Consider the following 16,945-nt stretch of genomic DNA (forward strand, 5'->3'; position numbering starts at 1 on the left):
AGGACTCGTGCCGGGGGATGAGCATCAAAAAGCCTCCACAGGGATCCGGGCGATGCTGCGGTTGTGGCTGCATCCACCCCACCGTTTCTTGGACTTGCCTTTGGAATGAGGAGGGAGATGTCTAGGCTGGCATGTGCATACAGTGAGACAACGAACTTGACTGGATCTGTACTGTTGGAACTCAATCAAGAGCTGAGAAGGGTGCAAGTTGTAGCGCTCCAAAATCTTACGACTATAGACTATCTACGGTTAAAAGAACACATGGGATGTGAACAGATCCCAGAAATGGGTTGCTTTACTTTGACTTCTCTCAGACTGTTCAAGTACAGTTGGACAATATCCATTATATCATAGACTAATTTTCACAAATGCCTAGGGTGCCTAAATGGTTTTCTTGGCTTCACTGGAGATGGCTGGTAATTATAGATTTGCTTTGTTTATGTCACCATATTCCTATTATGTTAATATGTGTGCGCAAGTTAGTTAGTAGTTTAAAACCTATACATACTTAAGGTACTCTACAAGAAAATATGTCAAAGAAATAATCAATTCTCCCATGTTCTCTTCCATATGCTACCTCTATAGCTTTTCTTCTTTCTTCCTAATTACAACCCTTAAATAGAATTCGTGCCTCATATCGAATTTACCGAGTATCATAATTCCTCCAGGTGGTAAAGATACCTCGAGACAAGTGCTGGGCATGGAAGCCGCAGGGCATAAATCTGCAAAGAAGTAAAAAGCTAACCTTTTCAAACAATATGGCTTCTCTCTCACTTACCAACTTTACATCTCCCTGTATGGCCCCGTAAGATGGCTGGTTAGCCAGAGACGGGTAAGATTCCTCAAGGGAGGAACAACCTAAGACAGGCACAGTCGCAGGGGGGCCATCAGGTGAGAAACTGGGGAACAACAGTGGTGAAGCTTAGAACCTCACCCCCCCTTGTGTTGAGAGAAAGCTTCTGCATCCATGGATGTTTTATTGCCCTTGTCTAGCTTGGATTAGCACATAGTCTACAGGCACACACCTGATCATCTACAATTGCTCTCTTACAACACTAAACTATGTTTTCTACCTTTATCTTGCATCTACCTACCACTTCAGCAGTTCATTAAAAATAAAAATAATAATAAAGGGAGAAATGTGGGATCCACATATAAATCAAGTATAAAAATCAAATGAATATTCATATTTGACCTGATTGTTTATAGTTCATAATGTGTGATCAAAACCGAAAGTTTCTGTGACGAATGCCCTTGTACTATTCACCATGTAAGAACTTACTCACTATGTAAGAATTTGTTCACCATGTAAGAACTTGTTCGTTATGCTTCAGAAGCTTGGAGACTGAAGAGAACTAGGCTTGAGATGGATTAATGACTGTGCATTGAGCATTGACCCCCCTATACAGAATTTTATTGTTGTTAACAACCATTTGATCAATAAATATGAGAGATGCCCTCTCAAAAAAAAATTGTTAGGCATATACAAGAAACAACGGAGGAGGGGGAATTTAAAAAAAAAAAAGACCTCATAGTTTTCCAGAGAGAAAAGCAAGGACCACAAACTGTAGATACAACGAGAGACAAAGTCTCCGCCTATCTTTCGAATTTTTCTAGACACCCAGGAAAGGGAGGTCTCCCTCCCCTTCCGCGCGCTAAGCCTACTGCCAACGCCACCTCGAGGCCACCTCGGTGCTCGCAGGTTACGACCCAACCTCGGTCCAAGTCCCACGCACCTACGTTTGCCCCAAGGTGAGGGACGTTCCATTGTTCATTGGCTACTAGCAAGCACTCGCTCTCCTCATTGGCTGATACTGACATTCGACAAGGCCCTTTTCGCCGCTGCGCGTGAGACTGAGGGTCACAGGCACCTACGTTTCCGTTTCCGCTTAACCTCCGGTGCCATGGCGACCGCCAGGGACCTAAACCATCTGCTGACATTAGGCAGATGGCGCCGGGGCCTTGGAGTGGCTCCCCAGTCCCGAGTGAGTGTCTCCTTCCCCTGCTCCCGGAGAGGCTTGGATCTCGGGAACAGCGCTCTCGGCAGCCCCTCCCTTAGCGAAGGCCCTTTTGCCCCGCGATTTGCCTTTTCTTCTCCCCGGCCTCTAGGCGCTCGCCGCCCTCGTCCCTGGTGTATCCCAGGTGGATAACAAGTCTGATTTTCTGGGGAAGAGGTCCCATCGCCGGCATCCTGGCATCCTGCAGCTCCCGTGCGTGCGGCTGCCGCCAGCGTTGGCCGACGCCGCGCAGTTGCGGCTGCTGGGTGAGTAACGGCCGTGCAGCGGGGGCCGAGAGGAGGCGGGCGCTGGGCCTGCGTGCCAGCTATGCCGCCTTTCGTCTTTGGCCCGTAGAGAATTCGATGCCCGATGTGGAGAAGCAGGTGCAGGCGCTGACCAACTATCTCTGGAGCCGGCATTTACCTGTAGAGCCAGAGGAGTTACAAAGACGCGCTGGACATCTTGAGAAAAAGTTCCTGGAAAACCCAAGTAAGGCTAAAGAATAGAGAGCAGGCCAAATTGATATATCGGTGGGATATGAAGAGCAGGAAATAATTTCAGTCTCTGAAATAGATACTGCGGCTTTTTAATTTGAATTTCTAGGCAGGCCAGTTACTAACAATGATGCCTCACCAAGGGAAGGTAGCTATTAACGAGATGCCCTTAGGGCTTTGGTAAAGGTCAGCGAGTGCGTCAATACCCTGTCAAGATCTAGCTCTTCGGTTTTTCCTCCAAGTCCACTGGATGAGGACTAACTTAAGTTTTTATTCAAGTGAAATAAAGTCCCTGTATGGCGCCCTGTCCTGTCCTGAAATCCTCTTCAGAGATGGAAGAGTAAATGTAATTCGTCGAGTTATTTTTCTCACTGTGAGTTCCTTCCTATTACAGACCTGTCTTTTATCTGTCTTGTATTCCCTTGAACTTCCTTCCCACAGTGCTGGGTTCACAGTAGGTGCTCAGTGGATAAAGTAGTACCGAACTGAACGCAGTCATGAGACTTAGGATTGTCAAGCCCTTTCCTCCCCTAAGGAGCCTTGGAGATGCCAGTCTTAAGTTTAGGCAAAGAAATCCCCAAAATACTGTCCTAATCCTAGCCTTTAAATCTTTACCATGCTTCCCTTTAATATAGAACGAGACTTGTGGGATAGTTGAATAAACTCTTGTTAGAGGCAAAATACTATCTGAGACATTGTGGTGGTGGTGGTTGTGTTTCTTGCCTGAAATTTGCCTGTAGGTTTGGCTTCTCTTAAGCTTTGAGGCTTTTCCAGAAAAGGGGATTAGGGGGTGAGGGCAGTACATCCAGATATTGACTGTGTGCCCTGGTCTTCCTAGGTCCTCACTTACGTTCATGTTTTCACCACAGACACATCTCAGACAGAGGAGAAACTCTGTGAAGCAGTGCTGCGTGCCCTGCGCAGAACTACCTACCATTGGCAGGAACTGAGGTGATGGGGACTGGAAGGGCTGCCCAAGAAAGAAAAGTTTGTCTTAGAAGGAGAGTTGGGGAAGTACGATAACCAAAGCTGCCTGGTTTGTAAGGTTCCCCGGGACTCTTCTCTGTTGAGGAGTGAAAGCACTGAGCTGGAAGAGCCCTTGGGCCAAGAGTTGATTTCCCAAAAATCTCTAAAGGTCATTATGGGGTAGAGGTTATTTCCCAGTGGGGGTGACTCTCTGATTTTTCTGCAGCTACAGTGAGGGACTGAGCCTGGTGTATATGGCAGCAAGACTGGATGGTGGCTTTGCAGCAGTCTCCAGGGCATTCCACGAGGTAAAAATCCCTTAGCTTCCAACCTGAACTCTGTTACCATCAGTTCCCTTGTTAATAAAGTAGGATTCTGGAGTAGGATTCTTGGGATATTGCATGTCCATTTTTTTTAAAAGGCTCTTTTTATCCTGTGAAAGCACTTTCTTACCCAAGAAAGGTTTGTAGTCACTTGTTTAAGAGCATCGTATTCTGTAAGGTATGTACATTAAATCTTGAAAGTCATTATCATATCATCTCCTCTGTCATGGTCTGCTATTCATATATATCAAGGTCTTAAATAAGTGACCACTGTGAGGTGTTGTATATTTCTTCAGATCCAGGCTCGAATTCCAGAGTTCCAGCCACAAACCTTAATGGACTTTGGCTCGGGTACTGGTTCTGTTACCTGGTGAGTGTCTTTCTTTGTCTCTGTCAGTTCTATTTCTAGAGAGTCATACTTACACCATCCCAATATCAAGAGACTGGAAAACGAGAGAGAGTCGGAAGATTGGGAACTAGAATGTGTCTTCCATCAGATTAGGCAAGGCATAAGAAGGTAGATGGCTTAGGGTCAGAACTTAAAGAATGTCAAGTGAAAATGGACTCATGTTTAGAAAAACAAAAAAAGGAAAGGATTAGTTTGGGACATAAGTTTTATATGTCAAAATTTTTTTGCCTACAGATAAGTTTTGAGTCTGTTTTTTTTTAAGAGTTGCAGATGAAGTAAGAAAACAGCATTATTAGTTTTTCCAACTATATTATGTTATTTTAACCTAACACTCTGTTTCCCCAGGGATGGAGTCTGGGGAAAGAGGGGTCTCTTATAGGGTGAGCCTTTGTCATGAGAACTGGCAATTTATATTTTGCCATCTTAGGGCTGCTCACAGTACTTGGGGCCAGAGCCTCCGTGAATATGTGTGTGTGGACAGCTCAGCTGCCATGTTGGATTTGGCAGAAAGGCTACTGAAAGGTGAGAATGAGACATAAGGGAGGGCTTTTCCAAAGTTGAAGGAGTGAAAAGGCAAAGAAGTACTCAAAAGGGTGATTAATTGGGGAAGAAAAAAGGGGACAAAAAGTTAAAGATAAGTCTGCTCTCCTTCCAATGTTGTGGTCAAGTGGAGGGTGGTAGAGACCTTTGCTGGATTGGTTACTGCTACAGATCAGCCAGTATTCTACCTGCCTTTTTAAATATTCACTTATCTGTAGTGTATCCCACACTCCCCTGGAATTTTTCTTTATTCTTGGGGCAAAGTTTTTGTCAGGTTATCACCTCTGTTTATACCTATATACTCATATTTGCCACATGTCTACTTTCCTCCACAGGTGGTTCAGACTCTGGCAAGCCTTACGTTCCAGGTGTCTTTTTCAGACAGTTTCTACCTGTATCACCCAAGGCAAGTGGCAATGTTTAGAGTATGCTAAGTGTGGAATTTGGCAGATGGAAAACTGTGGCCTCAGCTTTTGTAACCCAGCATTGTGTTAGAAGATAAAAGAAAGCAAAAGAAATTAAGAGGGGTGGAACTTTGTTGTACACTTGGAAGGGGGAGCTGTCAGGTCTGTCATGATTCTGTTTTGATTCTTCAGGTACAGTTTGATATGGTGGTGTCAGCCTTTTCCCTAAGTGAACTGCCCGGCAAGGCTGAGCGCACTGAGGTGGTCCAAACCTTGTGGCGCAAGACAAGTCATTTTCTGGTGAGTTGAAATCCCTTTTTCCCTCCTGGTTTTAAAGCAGCTGCCTTGGTTTTCATGCCTTTCCTTCTTTCCATTGGAGTTGTCTTTACTCTTGACCATTTTTCTCTCACCTGCTTCCCTTTGTCCCTCTCTTAGGCTCTCCATCCTTCTTATGTATAGTTCCCATTTCCTTTAGGACCCCCAATCCACCTGTGAATGCTTGTTCTGACATTTATATTTTCATGTAACTCAGGGCTTCTGCTTATTTTCCATTTTTATGAACAGATATTGGTAGAGAATGGAACAAAAGCAGGGCACTGCCTTCTCATGGATGCCAGGGACCTGGTCCTTAAGGTAAGGTTCTTTCCCCTTTCACCCCACCCTACCTGTCACCAAGTAACTGGTACTCCCAAGAACTGAAAAGACTCTGTCATACAATGGTAAGGGTGATCCTCTGGATATTAGGCATATAAAGTTGTTCCGATACACATAGTAGTAGTTGGCAGACTCGTGCCTGTGAATGAAATCTGGCCTGTCACCTGTGTTTGTATGAGCCACGGTTATTTGTCTGTCGTCTGTGGCTGCTGTCCCACTATAAACTGCAGAGTTCCATAGTTGGGATAAAAAGGAGATTTTGTCTACTCTCTGGGCCTTTAAAAAAATAAGTTTGCTGATTTAAATGATATGGACCTCATGACTCTTCCTGAAAAATAAGTTTGCTGACTCCTGATCTGCGGCACTGCTGACCACAAACCATATTCCCTCATTGGGGCAGTATCAGCAAGTGTATAATCATAACTTTAATTGTCTTCGAGTGGAATATTTTTGAGAGTAGAGGTTTCAGACAAGGGAGCACACTATACTATGTGCCAAGTTCCTGCCTTTCTCCTGCCACAAAGGGAAAGCTCTTTGTTTGGAGTATTAGAGAAACAGCCAGCTTACCTCAAAGAACATAGTTAATAATTACCAGAACTGAATGTAAAATTGGTCCTCAATTTACTGAGTGCAGAGATTGGGTTATAAAAATAGGCCCCTTAAGCCCAGTTTAATTTTTGTGATTTCAGGGAAAAGAGAAGTCACCTTTGGACCCTCGACCTGGTTTTGTCTTTGCCCCAGTGAGTATTATCATGCAAAGATCCGAACTCAGCTGTGGCCAGCAAAAGTGAGAGGGTAAAACTAACCCATCCGCCACTACTTTGTGTTCCCCTCCAGTTTCTTTCTTTGTGGTCCCCTGGCTCTCCCTACCTTCTGCTCCCAGGCTTCCTTACCCCCAGCCCATATCACTTTGAGTTTTTCAGTTTTGATCTGTGGTTCTTTTGTCTTACATCATGTCTTTGATGTGTGTTCACAGTGTCCCCATGAGCTTCCCTGTCCCCAGTTGACAGCCTCTAAGCCCCTGGCCTGCAGCTTTTCCCAGGCTTACCATCCCATCCCCTTCAACTGGGTATGTACCCTGGGAATATTGCAGCAGGGCAAAAATAGCCTAGGAAAGCAAGATGAAAAAGAATCAGAGACGGGAGGAGCTAGAAAAATTCAGAGAGTAACCTGGAGATTTTAGGGTCCAAATGTGCCTCATTTACAGAAGATGAAAAGGGCTGTAGAAATGGGGGTCAAAAAGTCTTTTCCCATCTCTTTTTTCCTCCAAACAGTCTTTATATTTCTATCTCAGAACAAGAAGCCAAAGAAGGAAAAGTTCTCGATGGTGATCCTTGCCCGGGGGTTTCCAGCTGAGGCTAATCGCTGGCCCCGAATCACTCAGCCTGTCCTTAAGAGACCACGCCATGTGCACTGTCACCTGTGTTGTCCAGATGGGCATAGGCAGCATGCTGTGATCACAGCCCACCAGCACGGCAGGTACGGAGGGTGTGACCAAAATCAGTGGGAGACGGCAGGAACCTGCAGCCCACATGGACCTCTCTGTTCCACAGGGACTTGTATCGCTGTGCCCGTGTCAGCTCCTGGGGAGATATCTTACCTGTGGTCACACCATCTGAGCTTCCTCCGTCCCCCACTAGAGATCCCCCTGAGAGCTGACAAGGGTGTGTGACAAGTATTTTCTTTGAGTATTTTCTAGCCTACCAAGGCTGAAGCTACCTGGTATCCAGGATGGGAGTGCTCATGTCCCTATATATATTTGTTTGAGGTTTTAATAATAATAAAGCGTTTTCAAAGAATAGAAATGGATCTTGTGATTCTTAAAAGGTGTGGAGGTCAGTTGTCATGGCTTAGCCTGTAACAAAGAGAATTCTCAGATTTTCAGTGCCTGTCTTCCCCCACAAACCTCCAGCTCACCCTCTCCTGTAAGAATACTGCTGCTTCTACCAGAGACCAGGGCTTCCCAGGGAAGTAATTTGGAATGGTGGGGAAAGCCACCCCCAGCTCTCTGAGAACTGGCTTAGCAGGTCTCAGGGTTGTTGGGCGGGCCACCTGCATAGGGGAAACAGCAGCTGCCTAGCCTCTATTTTTTCTCTCTCCTTTCCGTCTTTCTCAGGGTTCATCAGGCCTCCCAAAGTTTCATACATTTCCCATGAGAGCTGATCCCCATCAGGACTGAATCTCCCATCTCCAGCCCCGTATATGCAGGCAGGATCCTTCAGTTTTCCTGGGTCAGTTCTCAGCTTTCCCCTGAGCCTTGCTGTTTCACAGCTAGAGCAGCTTTCCTTGTTTTAAAACTCAGCCCTCTCCCACAATACAGACATGCCCTAACTTAAAATGGTTTGCTTAGGATTTTTTGACTTACGGTGGTATGAAAGTAATATGTGTTCAGTATGCTAATGTCCTTCAAATTTTGAATTTTTTCTTTACGCAGGCTAGTGACATACTGTACCATATGCTGTCACTGGTGTTGGGCAGCAACAGCAAGCTGCAGCTCACAGGCAGCCATGCCATACCCAGTGTAAACTACTGATACACTTAAACCACTCTGCACCCGTAAAACCGTCGGATTTTTCACTTTCAGTACTGTATTCAATAAATTACATGAGATATCCAATACTTCATTAAAATAGGCTTTGTGTTAGATGATTTTTTCCCCATAGGCTGAAGTAATGTTCTGTGCACTTTTAATGTATGCCAGGCTAAGCTATGATGTTGCATAGGTTAGGTGTATTGAATGCATTTTTTACTCCTTTCAACATAACAATGGGATTATCAGGGTGCCTCTATTGTAAATTGAGGGAGATCTGTATACATTATTAGGAAACAATCACAGTCAAAAGTTGTAACTGTATCAGTGTTGTAATACTAGAAATTGCTTTTGGCAGACAGTAGAACAGCATCCTCAGACCTTCCTTGCCTTGGAGTATTAAAAAAATTTAACACTGAGACAGGAGTGCAAGGAAGCAGTGCAGTTTATTAGAGAAGTGTGGACACAGACACCTTGATAGAACAAGGTGGGCTGCTCAGGAGAGACCACTGAGAAGATGAGGGTGGCTCCTATAGGAAGAGCAAAAATGTTTATTCATATGTTTCAAGGTCATCTAGCATAAATAAGAGGGTTTCAATTAGCACATTGCAATTGGATTACATGAATATATGTATGTTGCAATGTCATCTTATGTATCATTAGCATATAAATAACCCACAGAGGGAAATCTATTACAATGAGGGAAAAGCAACTATTGGACACCAAATTTTCCTTAATCGCATGTGTCACAAGTTGTGTCCTGGTCCAGTGATTGCCTCTGCAAGGGATCTCTACGCTGACTATGTGGTGGCTATAAAACCTGTTGAAACAATAGGTTGACATGAAAAAGGACGTATTGGGAGCCTTATGGAGCCAGTGGTCTGAGTCACAAGGCACTTTGTCAGGACTTAGGTCTGTGGGGTGGGACTGGTCTCCATTTTTTCTCTACCTATCTCAAAATCTCAACTCTCCACTAGACACTTCCATACCTGGGGCTATTTTTCTGGAGTAACAGGAAAGAAGAGTCCCCTCATCTACTAGTTACCACAAAGTGGAGGCAGCACCACTTCCCAGCCCCGCCTTGTCCTTACCCCCAGGTGGCCCCAAATCCCCTCTGAAAAGGTGCAGGTTCAGGTATCATGATGGCAACATATAAGACAGGGTGAGGTGGAGAGGGTATGGAAGGCTTAGATCAAGTGTCCCGAATGAAACAGGACCAGATTGTCCCCCACACAAAGCAGCTAGCTAGTGGCTACCATAGACCCATTTGGGATTGGACCAGCCATTTGCAGGAACTCAGACTGTCCCCGGCCTTTGGATTATTGGATTAGTCATGGCAATGAAGAGAAGAAGACATAGAACACGGGACTGGACCTGGCAGGGAGTCTGGAGTTTCCGGTTTCTAAATTCAGAAAGGCGTGAGCGAGGGGAGGGGCCTCCGTGGAGGGGGAAGGTGGGAAACTGGGGCAGGGCTGCAGTCAGCTATGCAAGGCAACGCAGGCAGAGGCCACACAGAACAGGAGGATCCCAACAGCCTCCTAAAACAGGTAGGTGGACACATCAGCTTTCACCACCTAAGAAGACACCATTCTGCTCCAAAGATTGTAATTCCCATTTGTCGTTCTGAGGCCTCTGCTTTTCCTGTAGCCCAAGGATGGAGCCACTACTAGGAGTAAAAATTGGCTGCCTGTTTGCCCTGCTCGCTCTTACTCTGGTCTGTGGCCTTATTCCCATCCGCTTCAGATGGTTCCAGATTAATGCAGCCACATCAGGTACAGCCCTTTTGCATCTTTGTCCCCCTAAACAAATTCTGACTTCAGCGCAGCACCCTGTCCTGATACCTTGCTCTGATTGTCACACCGTCCCCAAGCATGGGATGTTGGTTGGGTGCTGCCTGTTGCTCTCTAGTCACCTTTGCCTCCTCATTGGCAACCGGAGTGTAACTTGTGTGTTTGACTAGGTCGTCATCGCTTGGTCCTCAGCCTCCTAGGCTGCATTTCTGCCGGGGTTTTCCTGGGGGCAGGGTTCATGCATATGACCGCTGAAGCCCTGGAGAGCATTGAAAACAAGATTCAGAAGTTCATGATTCAGGTGAGCAGCAGAGATGTGAGGCCAGAGGATGAATAGAACTAAGAAAAGAAAGGAGGGAAAGTGATGGGGCCAAGGACACGGTAGAACCCTGGGAAAATGACAGCTCCTGTGTAGAACGATGACAGCAGCTCAGGCTGGGCTCTTAGGAAAGAGTGGAGCTGAGGGGCAGGACGGGAAGCTCAGCTGCTCCATCCCATCTAACTTCTGCTTTTTTCTTCCTAGAACAGGACAGAAAGTGAGGGAAAAGCTTCTGATAGTACTGACTCAGCTCGTGTAAGTATGTCCCACCAGCCCCCACCTGGAGGGTGAGGAGAACCAGAGACCCCTTTCACACCCAGACCATTTGGAGGGGAGTGTGTGAGGAATAACAGAAATCCTTCTGCTCCCCAGCTCAGACACTGTAGAGGGAAGGAGGGAGTCAACCACACCTTCTGGGTTTATGGACCCCAGAAAAAGCTGTTGCTTTTCTCTTTCATTCTTTCTCCCGACCATTTGCTTACATCATTTTCCCATATTTCTAACCTTACTGCTACTGTGTCCCTTAATCCCTCTGGGATTCTTATTGTTGCATGTCCTTACGTACTCTTGACTCCGTTCCGTGACCATTTTCTATATTCTAGTAGCACAGCTAACATTCTCTACAGTCTCCCAATCTCACATGTGTACAGTGTACCTTCCTCCCCCGCTTTCCCATCTCATAGCCCCTCTTTCTGTCCCTAGGTGGAATATCCCTATGGAGAGCTCATCATCTCCCTGGGCTTCTTTTTCGTCTTCCTTTTGGAGTCATTGGCCCTGCAGTGCTGGCCTGGGGCTGCTGGAGCATTCACAGCAACGCAGGAAGAACTGGGTGGGTCTCAAGGCTTGGGACTCCACAGCCATGGACCTCTACCCTCACCGTCACGGGGTCCCCTTCGTGCTCTCATCCTCTTGCTTTCACTCTCCTTTCACTCAGTGTTTGAAGGTCTAGCTGTGGGGCTGCAAACAACAGTGACAGCTACCGTGCAGCTCTGTCTTGCTGTCCTGGCTCACAAGGGCGTTGTTGTGTTCAGTGTAGGACTAAGGCTGATGCAGGTAGGCACTAGATCACAATGGGCCATGTTCTCCATACTGTTATTAGCTCTTATGTCCCCTGTGGGCCTAGCCCTAGGGCTGGCGGTAGCTGGAGGAAGCTCAGAAGGGGGACAAGGTTTAACCCAGGCTGTACTAGAAGGTGCAGCAGCTGGCACCTTCCTGTACGTCACCTTCCTAGAAATTTTGCCCCGAGAACTAGCTGCTCCTGAGGCCCCTCTGGCCAAGTGGGGCTGTGTAGCCAGTGGTTTTGCCTTCATGGCCTTCATTGCCTTGTGGGCCTGACAGATTCCTGACTTTTCTGATAGATCTATCTAAGAGGACTTCCCTCCCCTCAGGAGATACCTCCCAAATGCCTTTGGCCCTCAGGCCTTTCTTCACTGAGACTAAGGGACAGACCCTAGGCATTATCCCTATGAACTGGACTCCAGCTCTTCCCACCCTGAGATCCCATTTCCATCTGGGGCAGTGGAAAGAATGTTTAGGTTGAGCGCTTAGAAACTAATAATTGATATAAAGACTGTCATTCCAGATTTTACTCTATTACTGTTTATGCTACTGTGGATAATAAAATAGCCATTTTGCCCTTGCCCACCAGCCATGCTACACTTCATTTCTCCAGGTACTTCATGCTGCCTGGTACAGAAAGTGGTGGAGTGGGGAGTGGGAAGGGTGAGTGTTGGTACAGTATTTTCTTCTGGAATCAGGGCCTCTAGTCATTTTGTCATTGCAGGCAACAATGGCCTCCAGACAAGGGAACATTTCTGAAATCCCAACAACCTTACACCTCCTTACCCACAAGTGTCATAAAACTGAGCCAGTGTTTCCAGCAATTAGAGAGGAGAAGTTAAGTAACATTCACCATGGGGACCTAGGATTTTTCCTACACTAATCACATCCATCCCACCACCAGTACTTATTATAAGCCACCCACCCACACTCTTCTAGCAGATACTTACAGTCAGGCTAACTGGAGCCTAGTTCAATCTGGATCCAAATTTTCATGCTGAGCCCTGTGGGCCTCTGGACACTATTGCTCTTCTTTGAGCCTCTATCCCTTGCCAGCTGCCTTGTGCTGACAGATTAAGAAGTGGTGTTTGCCTAGATTAATTGCAGTTTCAGTCTCTCCCAAGGAATGGAATTTTAAACCAATCAATCTGGAATTTCCTAGTCAGGGCTAGAGGTAATCTGCCTGATAAGAGCCTCCTACCTTCCCCTAAGGGAAGGTAACCTTGCTAGAAAGAATCCACTGTTTTAGCCTCCTTCTCCTACTTGCTTCTGCCTCTAAAACCTTCCATTTTGTACAACTCCTCAGAGCTCCTTTCTGCTTGCCAGATGGGAAGCTGCACGATTCATGAATCGCTGAGTTAAGCCAGCAGCAGCAGGGTCTTTGGAGAGGAATAAAAGTGCCAGGGTGAGAGCCTGGGATGACTGCTCAGATTTACCCCTTTAGTAGCTTTCCTTCTGCCTGCTTTACCTGCCACTGTGCCTCTGGCCCCTCCCACTAGACCATTTGTTTTTCAGTTCAGGCAGTCTGTACGGTATGTGGCTTTTCTTTAAAAAAGCTAAAACATTGTCCCTGCTCAGGACAAATATAAAAACTGATTATCTGGAACTGAGGAGAAGCAGTAGGGCTGGTGCCCAAACCTTGACCCATGAGATACAGGAATAGCTCAGAATCAGTGGAGAAATGGGGAACGAGAAGCTGTGCACTGGGAGCTCAATTACCTTCACCAGTCTGCCCTTCCTAATACTTTCAGTGTGGAGGCCTGAGTGGCCTCACAGGGGCACGTGTCATTCTTGTCTTACTGTGCTTCCTGTCACTTTATGCCTTCCCTGCCTGAAGGACAGTTTCCTGTGTCTTGCCCCTCTCGCTATAGGAAACAGTCCCTTGCTCCTGGCTCTGGGGGATAGAGTACAAGGAAGGGCTGTCACAATTGGAGTGGATTGGTACGTTTGATTGTGAAAGGAAAGGAGCGACACATAGCAGCAATTCACCGGAGAGTTCTGCTTTATTAGGGAAAGGTGCTGGGTTATATAGGAAGGGGCATGAATTGATTGAGGTGTCACTTCTACGGGGCTGGTGGCTGTTGGCTAGGTGCTGGGATTGGGAGGGGGGTGAGAGGTGATTGGGCTTCAGGTGGCGCCGGCGGGAACCGAGGACCCCGAAGAGAAGCCGGAAGTTTGCCATCTTACTGGTGGGGACCCTTCATTCCCCCCTTTCTCCTATATGGGTTTGTGGACGTTGCTTTCTCTCTGGCTGCTTCCTGCTGAACAGGGGCGGAGAAGGGAGTGAGGGCTTGAGGATTGGGAGGAAAGGGTTGATAGGACTCCCCGCAGTAAGGACGAGTAGATGTGGACTTCTTCACATTTGGAAATTAATGAAGGTTCCCTGTAACTATAGGTTGAGGACTTGTTGATTCCAATGGTGCCAAGAGGATATGGGTGTCAGGAGCCAGGCATCTGCGGCCATTGTTTCCAGGAACAGTTTCCAGCGGAGAGAGGGGTCCATCTCAGCGTGTGGTGAGGAGGTCACATGAGGGTGAGGGATCTTCTGTGGCCAGAAGCTGGTAGTTCCTGAGTAAAAGCTGGTTGAAAGCTTGATTAGAGATTTTTCCGACTTGGGATTTGATGAACTTTATTATACAGGGTAAGAAGAGACAGGCAAGAAGAATGATTATTATGGGGCCTGCAATGGGCCAGAGCTAGGTGAGGAGGGGTTTGTTAGTATGGAAGAGAATGGGTTGGAATTGGAAGCAGAGTGGAGACTGGAGGAAAGGTCGGTGAGTTTGGTAATGTCAGTTTCTACAATGCTGGATTCGTTGATGTAATAGCAGCACTCTTCCCAGAGGAAGACGCAGGTGCCACCCTTCTTGGCTGTAAGCAGATCTAGGGCCCGCCGGTTTTGAAGGGTGACTTCAGCTAGCGAAGTGACCTGTCTTTGGAGAGAGGCTAGGGAATCGGCAGTGGATGTCAGGGCTCTCTCAAGTTTGGTGTTGAGATCTCTAACTGCCTATAGAGAGTGACCTAAGGCTTCTCCCGAAAACCCTGCCCCAATGGCTGAGGTGATCAAAGAGCTACTGACCATGATGGGAAGGAAAGCAGCTCTTTTTGTGCGTGAGGGCAAGGGAGGTTGGAGCTCAAGGAATTCTGCCATGCTGTAAAGTGTTAACCGTGGGATTAGGGTGACGAGAATGCAGGGTGTATCGCAGTTGAGAGGCGCTGAGTTGAAAAGACTGCCATTACACTAAAAGAAGTGTCCCGGTTGCGTAAAACTCAGAGCCAGAGGTAGGGGTGTAGATAGAGAGGCAGTGAAGTGCGCTGGAGGGGGGTGGAGTTGGGCCTACACAGTGGTGGATGGTGAGATTATCTGAGTATTCTGGTTCCCATAGGGGTATGTCTGCCAGGGGGCAGAGGGGTTGTCTTTCTGCATGGAAGGAGTAGTTGGAAATATTAAGGGGCATGGCGGCCAGCAGTGGGCGCTGTAGTGATGCACACAAGAAACAATTGGCTGTGTTAAGGGTGTGGTTGAGAAAGATGGTGGTGTCTTGAATGAGCTGTAATGAAGAGTAGGAGAAATGGGAAGAGGGGCGGGGATAAGAAGATGAAGAGGCGCCGTCAAGAGTTTGGATAATGACTTTTTCGGAATGTCTGCTATCTGATGCAACTTGAGAGATCTGGGAATGAGAGGGAACATACTTTTGAGAGATATGAAGGGTACCGTGGGGGGTCGAGGACCCTCCCCCATAGTAAACTGAGGCTGTGACTCTGGCAGCTCATCAAGAGTCCCAGGGATCTGGGATTGATAAGGAGAATGAGCCGTTGGGATATTTCATGAAACGGTTGGAGGAGCAATACTGTGGGTACTGGAAGTTACTCATGTAGTGAATTGCACTAGACCAGTAGGGACATCTCTTGTAGGTGTCTGGCTATCGCCTGCAATAGGCTTGTTTTTGGTCATAGAGGAAGCAGAGGTAGGGAGAATAAGGGTAGCTGCTAGTGAACACTTCGGTGGAGGGAGGAAAGTAGAGGTATAAAGGCTCAGAGCAGCTTTTCAGAGGGCAGTCTGGTGTGGCAATGAGGGCAGTAACTTTTGTTTGATGCTGTGTGTAAGTCTGTCTGACTTTGAATCGCCATACAAAGGAGGCTGGGGTGGCGGGGAAGACAATAAGAATGAGGAAAAAAGCAAGAGAGCAGTAAAGGAGGAAAAAGTTATGATTCGGGTATGGATGGCAAAGGGGGTGAACGGGATTTTGGAGGAAAGAGGACAATAAGGTCAGGAGTCTGGAGGGAGGGAGAGTCTGTAAACTTTTGTAGGTTAAGAGATCTTTTAGGTGATGTGGGGACAGAATGGTAAGGGGCGCCCTGAATGTCAGTTTATGAGCTGCCTTCTGCAAGAGCTGTCTAGCGGCTAATGCTCATAGGCAGGGGGCCCATCTCCGAACTGTGGGGTCTAATTGCTTGGAGAGATAAGCTACTGGAGCAAAGGATGGGCCATAACATTGGCCTAGGACTCTTAGAGCTTGACTGGACGTCTCATGAATGTATAATGAGAAGGGCTTCGACAAATCAGAAAGATGGAGAGCTGGGGCTTCCACAAGGGCTCGACGGAGCTTAATGAAGGAGTGTCGGGGTGAGGAGGATAATGGTTTTTTTTGGGAGGGGCTCTTGCTGAGGTCGTATAGGGGTCTTGCCAACAGGGAGCAGGGAGAAGTTAGGGATCTACGTTCTAAAATATTTAGCCAGGCTTAGAAAGGGCCTAGAAAGGAAAGGATTTCTGTCTTGGTTTTGGGAATGGGCAGGTCAGAGAGGAGCCATTTTCTTTCTAAGGTAATGGACTTTCTTTGTTGAGATAGAAGGAATCTGAGGTAAGTGACAGGAGGGGAAGAGATTTGAGCTTTGACGGGGGATACTCGGTAACTTCTGGAAGCTAGAAGGTTAAGTAGGGAGGCAGTGTCAAGTTGAGACTGTTCTCACGAGAGACTGCAGAGTAGAAGATTGTCTATGTATTATAATAAGGTGGACTTGGAGTGATCATGATGAAACTGTTTGAGGTCCTGAGCTAGGACCTGTCTAAAAATATGGGTCTATCTCGGAAGCTTTGTGGCAAAACTGTCTAAGTGAGTTGTTCAGAATGTCTTGTGTATGGGTCCGTCCAGGTGAAGATGAAAAAATCTTGGGAGCAGGGGTCTAGAGGGATAGAAAAATGGGTCCTTGAGATCTAGGACTGAGAAGTGGGATGCTGAGGCTGTATAGATTTGGAACTAAGGGATGGATAGGGACAATGGCTATGTTGATGAGGTGAAGGTTTGGACAAGGCGGAAAGATCCGTTGGTTTTTTTAACAGCTAATATGGGGGTATTAAATGGGGAGTGAGTGGGTCTGCTTGAATGATGGGTTGGAGGCCTATGAGGGCTGAAGTGGTTAGGGGGTATTGGGCCTGACAGATATACTGAGAGGGGTCACATA

General features: G+C 46.9%; 2 protein-coding genes across 5 annotated transcripts; both read left to right on the forward strand.

Moving 5' to 3' along the window:
• Positions 1-1,829: 1,829 nt before the first annotated feature.
• Positions 1,830-7,592, forward strand: METTL17 (methyltransferase like 17). Of its 2 annotated transcripts, XM_017649022.3 has the most exons (14): positions 1,830-1,985; positions 2,110-2,263; positions 2,352-2,486; positions 3,361-3,442; positions 3,684-3,765; positions 4,077-4,150; positions 4,617-4,711; positions 5,065-5,135; positions 5,326-5,433; positions 5,698-5,766; positions 6,477-6,527; positions 6,764-6,856; positions 7,082-7,266; positions 7,341-7,592. In XM_017649022.3, exons 1-14 carry the CDS (start codon positions 1,905-1,907, stop codon positions 7,444-7,446), a joined length of 1,386 nt encoding a protein of 461 aa, XP_017504511.3. In that variant the 5' UTR covers positions 1,830-1,904; the 3' UTR covers positions 7,447-7,592. The 2 variants fall into 2 exon arrangements, with proteins under 2 accessions (XP_017504511.3, XP_073067662.1); XM_073211561.1 differs by lacking the exon at positions 6,764-6,856 and having other exon boundaries at positions 7,082-7,592.
• Positions 7,593-9,752: 2,160 nt separating this feature from the next.
• On the forward strand, positions 9,753-12,065 carry SLC39A2 (solute carrier family 39 member 2). Of its 3 annotated transcripts, none has more exons than XM_017649017.3 (5): positions 9,753-9,864; positions 9,965-10,089; positions 10,278-10,408; positions 10,631-10,681; positions 11,129-12,065. In XM_017649017.3, the coding sequence occupies exons 2-5, from the start codon at positions 9,972-9,974 to the stop codon at positions 11,759-11,761; spliced, it is 933 nt and encodes a 310-aa protein (XP_017504506.1). In that variant the 5' UTR covers positions 9,753-9,864; positions 9,965-9,971; the 3' UTR covers positions 11,762-12,065. The 3 variants fall into 3 exon arrangements, with proteins under 3 accessions (XP_017504506.1, XP_073067664.1, XP_073067663.1); XM_073211563.1 differs by having other exon boundaries at positions 10,636-10,681; positions 11,129-11,229; XM_073211562.1 differs by lacking the exon at positions 9,753-9,864 and having other exon boundaries at positions 9,875-10,089.
• Positions 12,066-16,945: the final 4,880 nt, after the last annotated feature.

Source organism: Manis javanica, chromosome 8 (genome assembly GCF_040802235.1).
Source record: "Manis javanica isolate MJ-LG chromosome 8, MJ_LKY, whole genome shotgun sequence".
Classification (NCBI taxonomy): domain Eukaryota; kingdom Metazoa; phylum Chordata; class Mammalia; order Pholidota; family Manidae; genus Manis; species Manis javanica.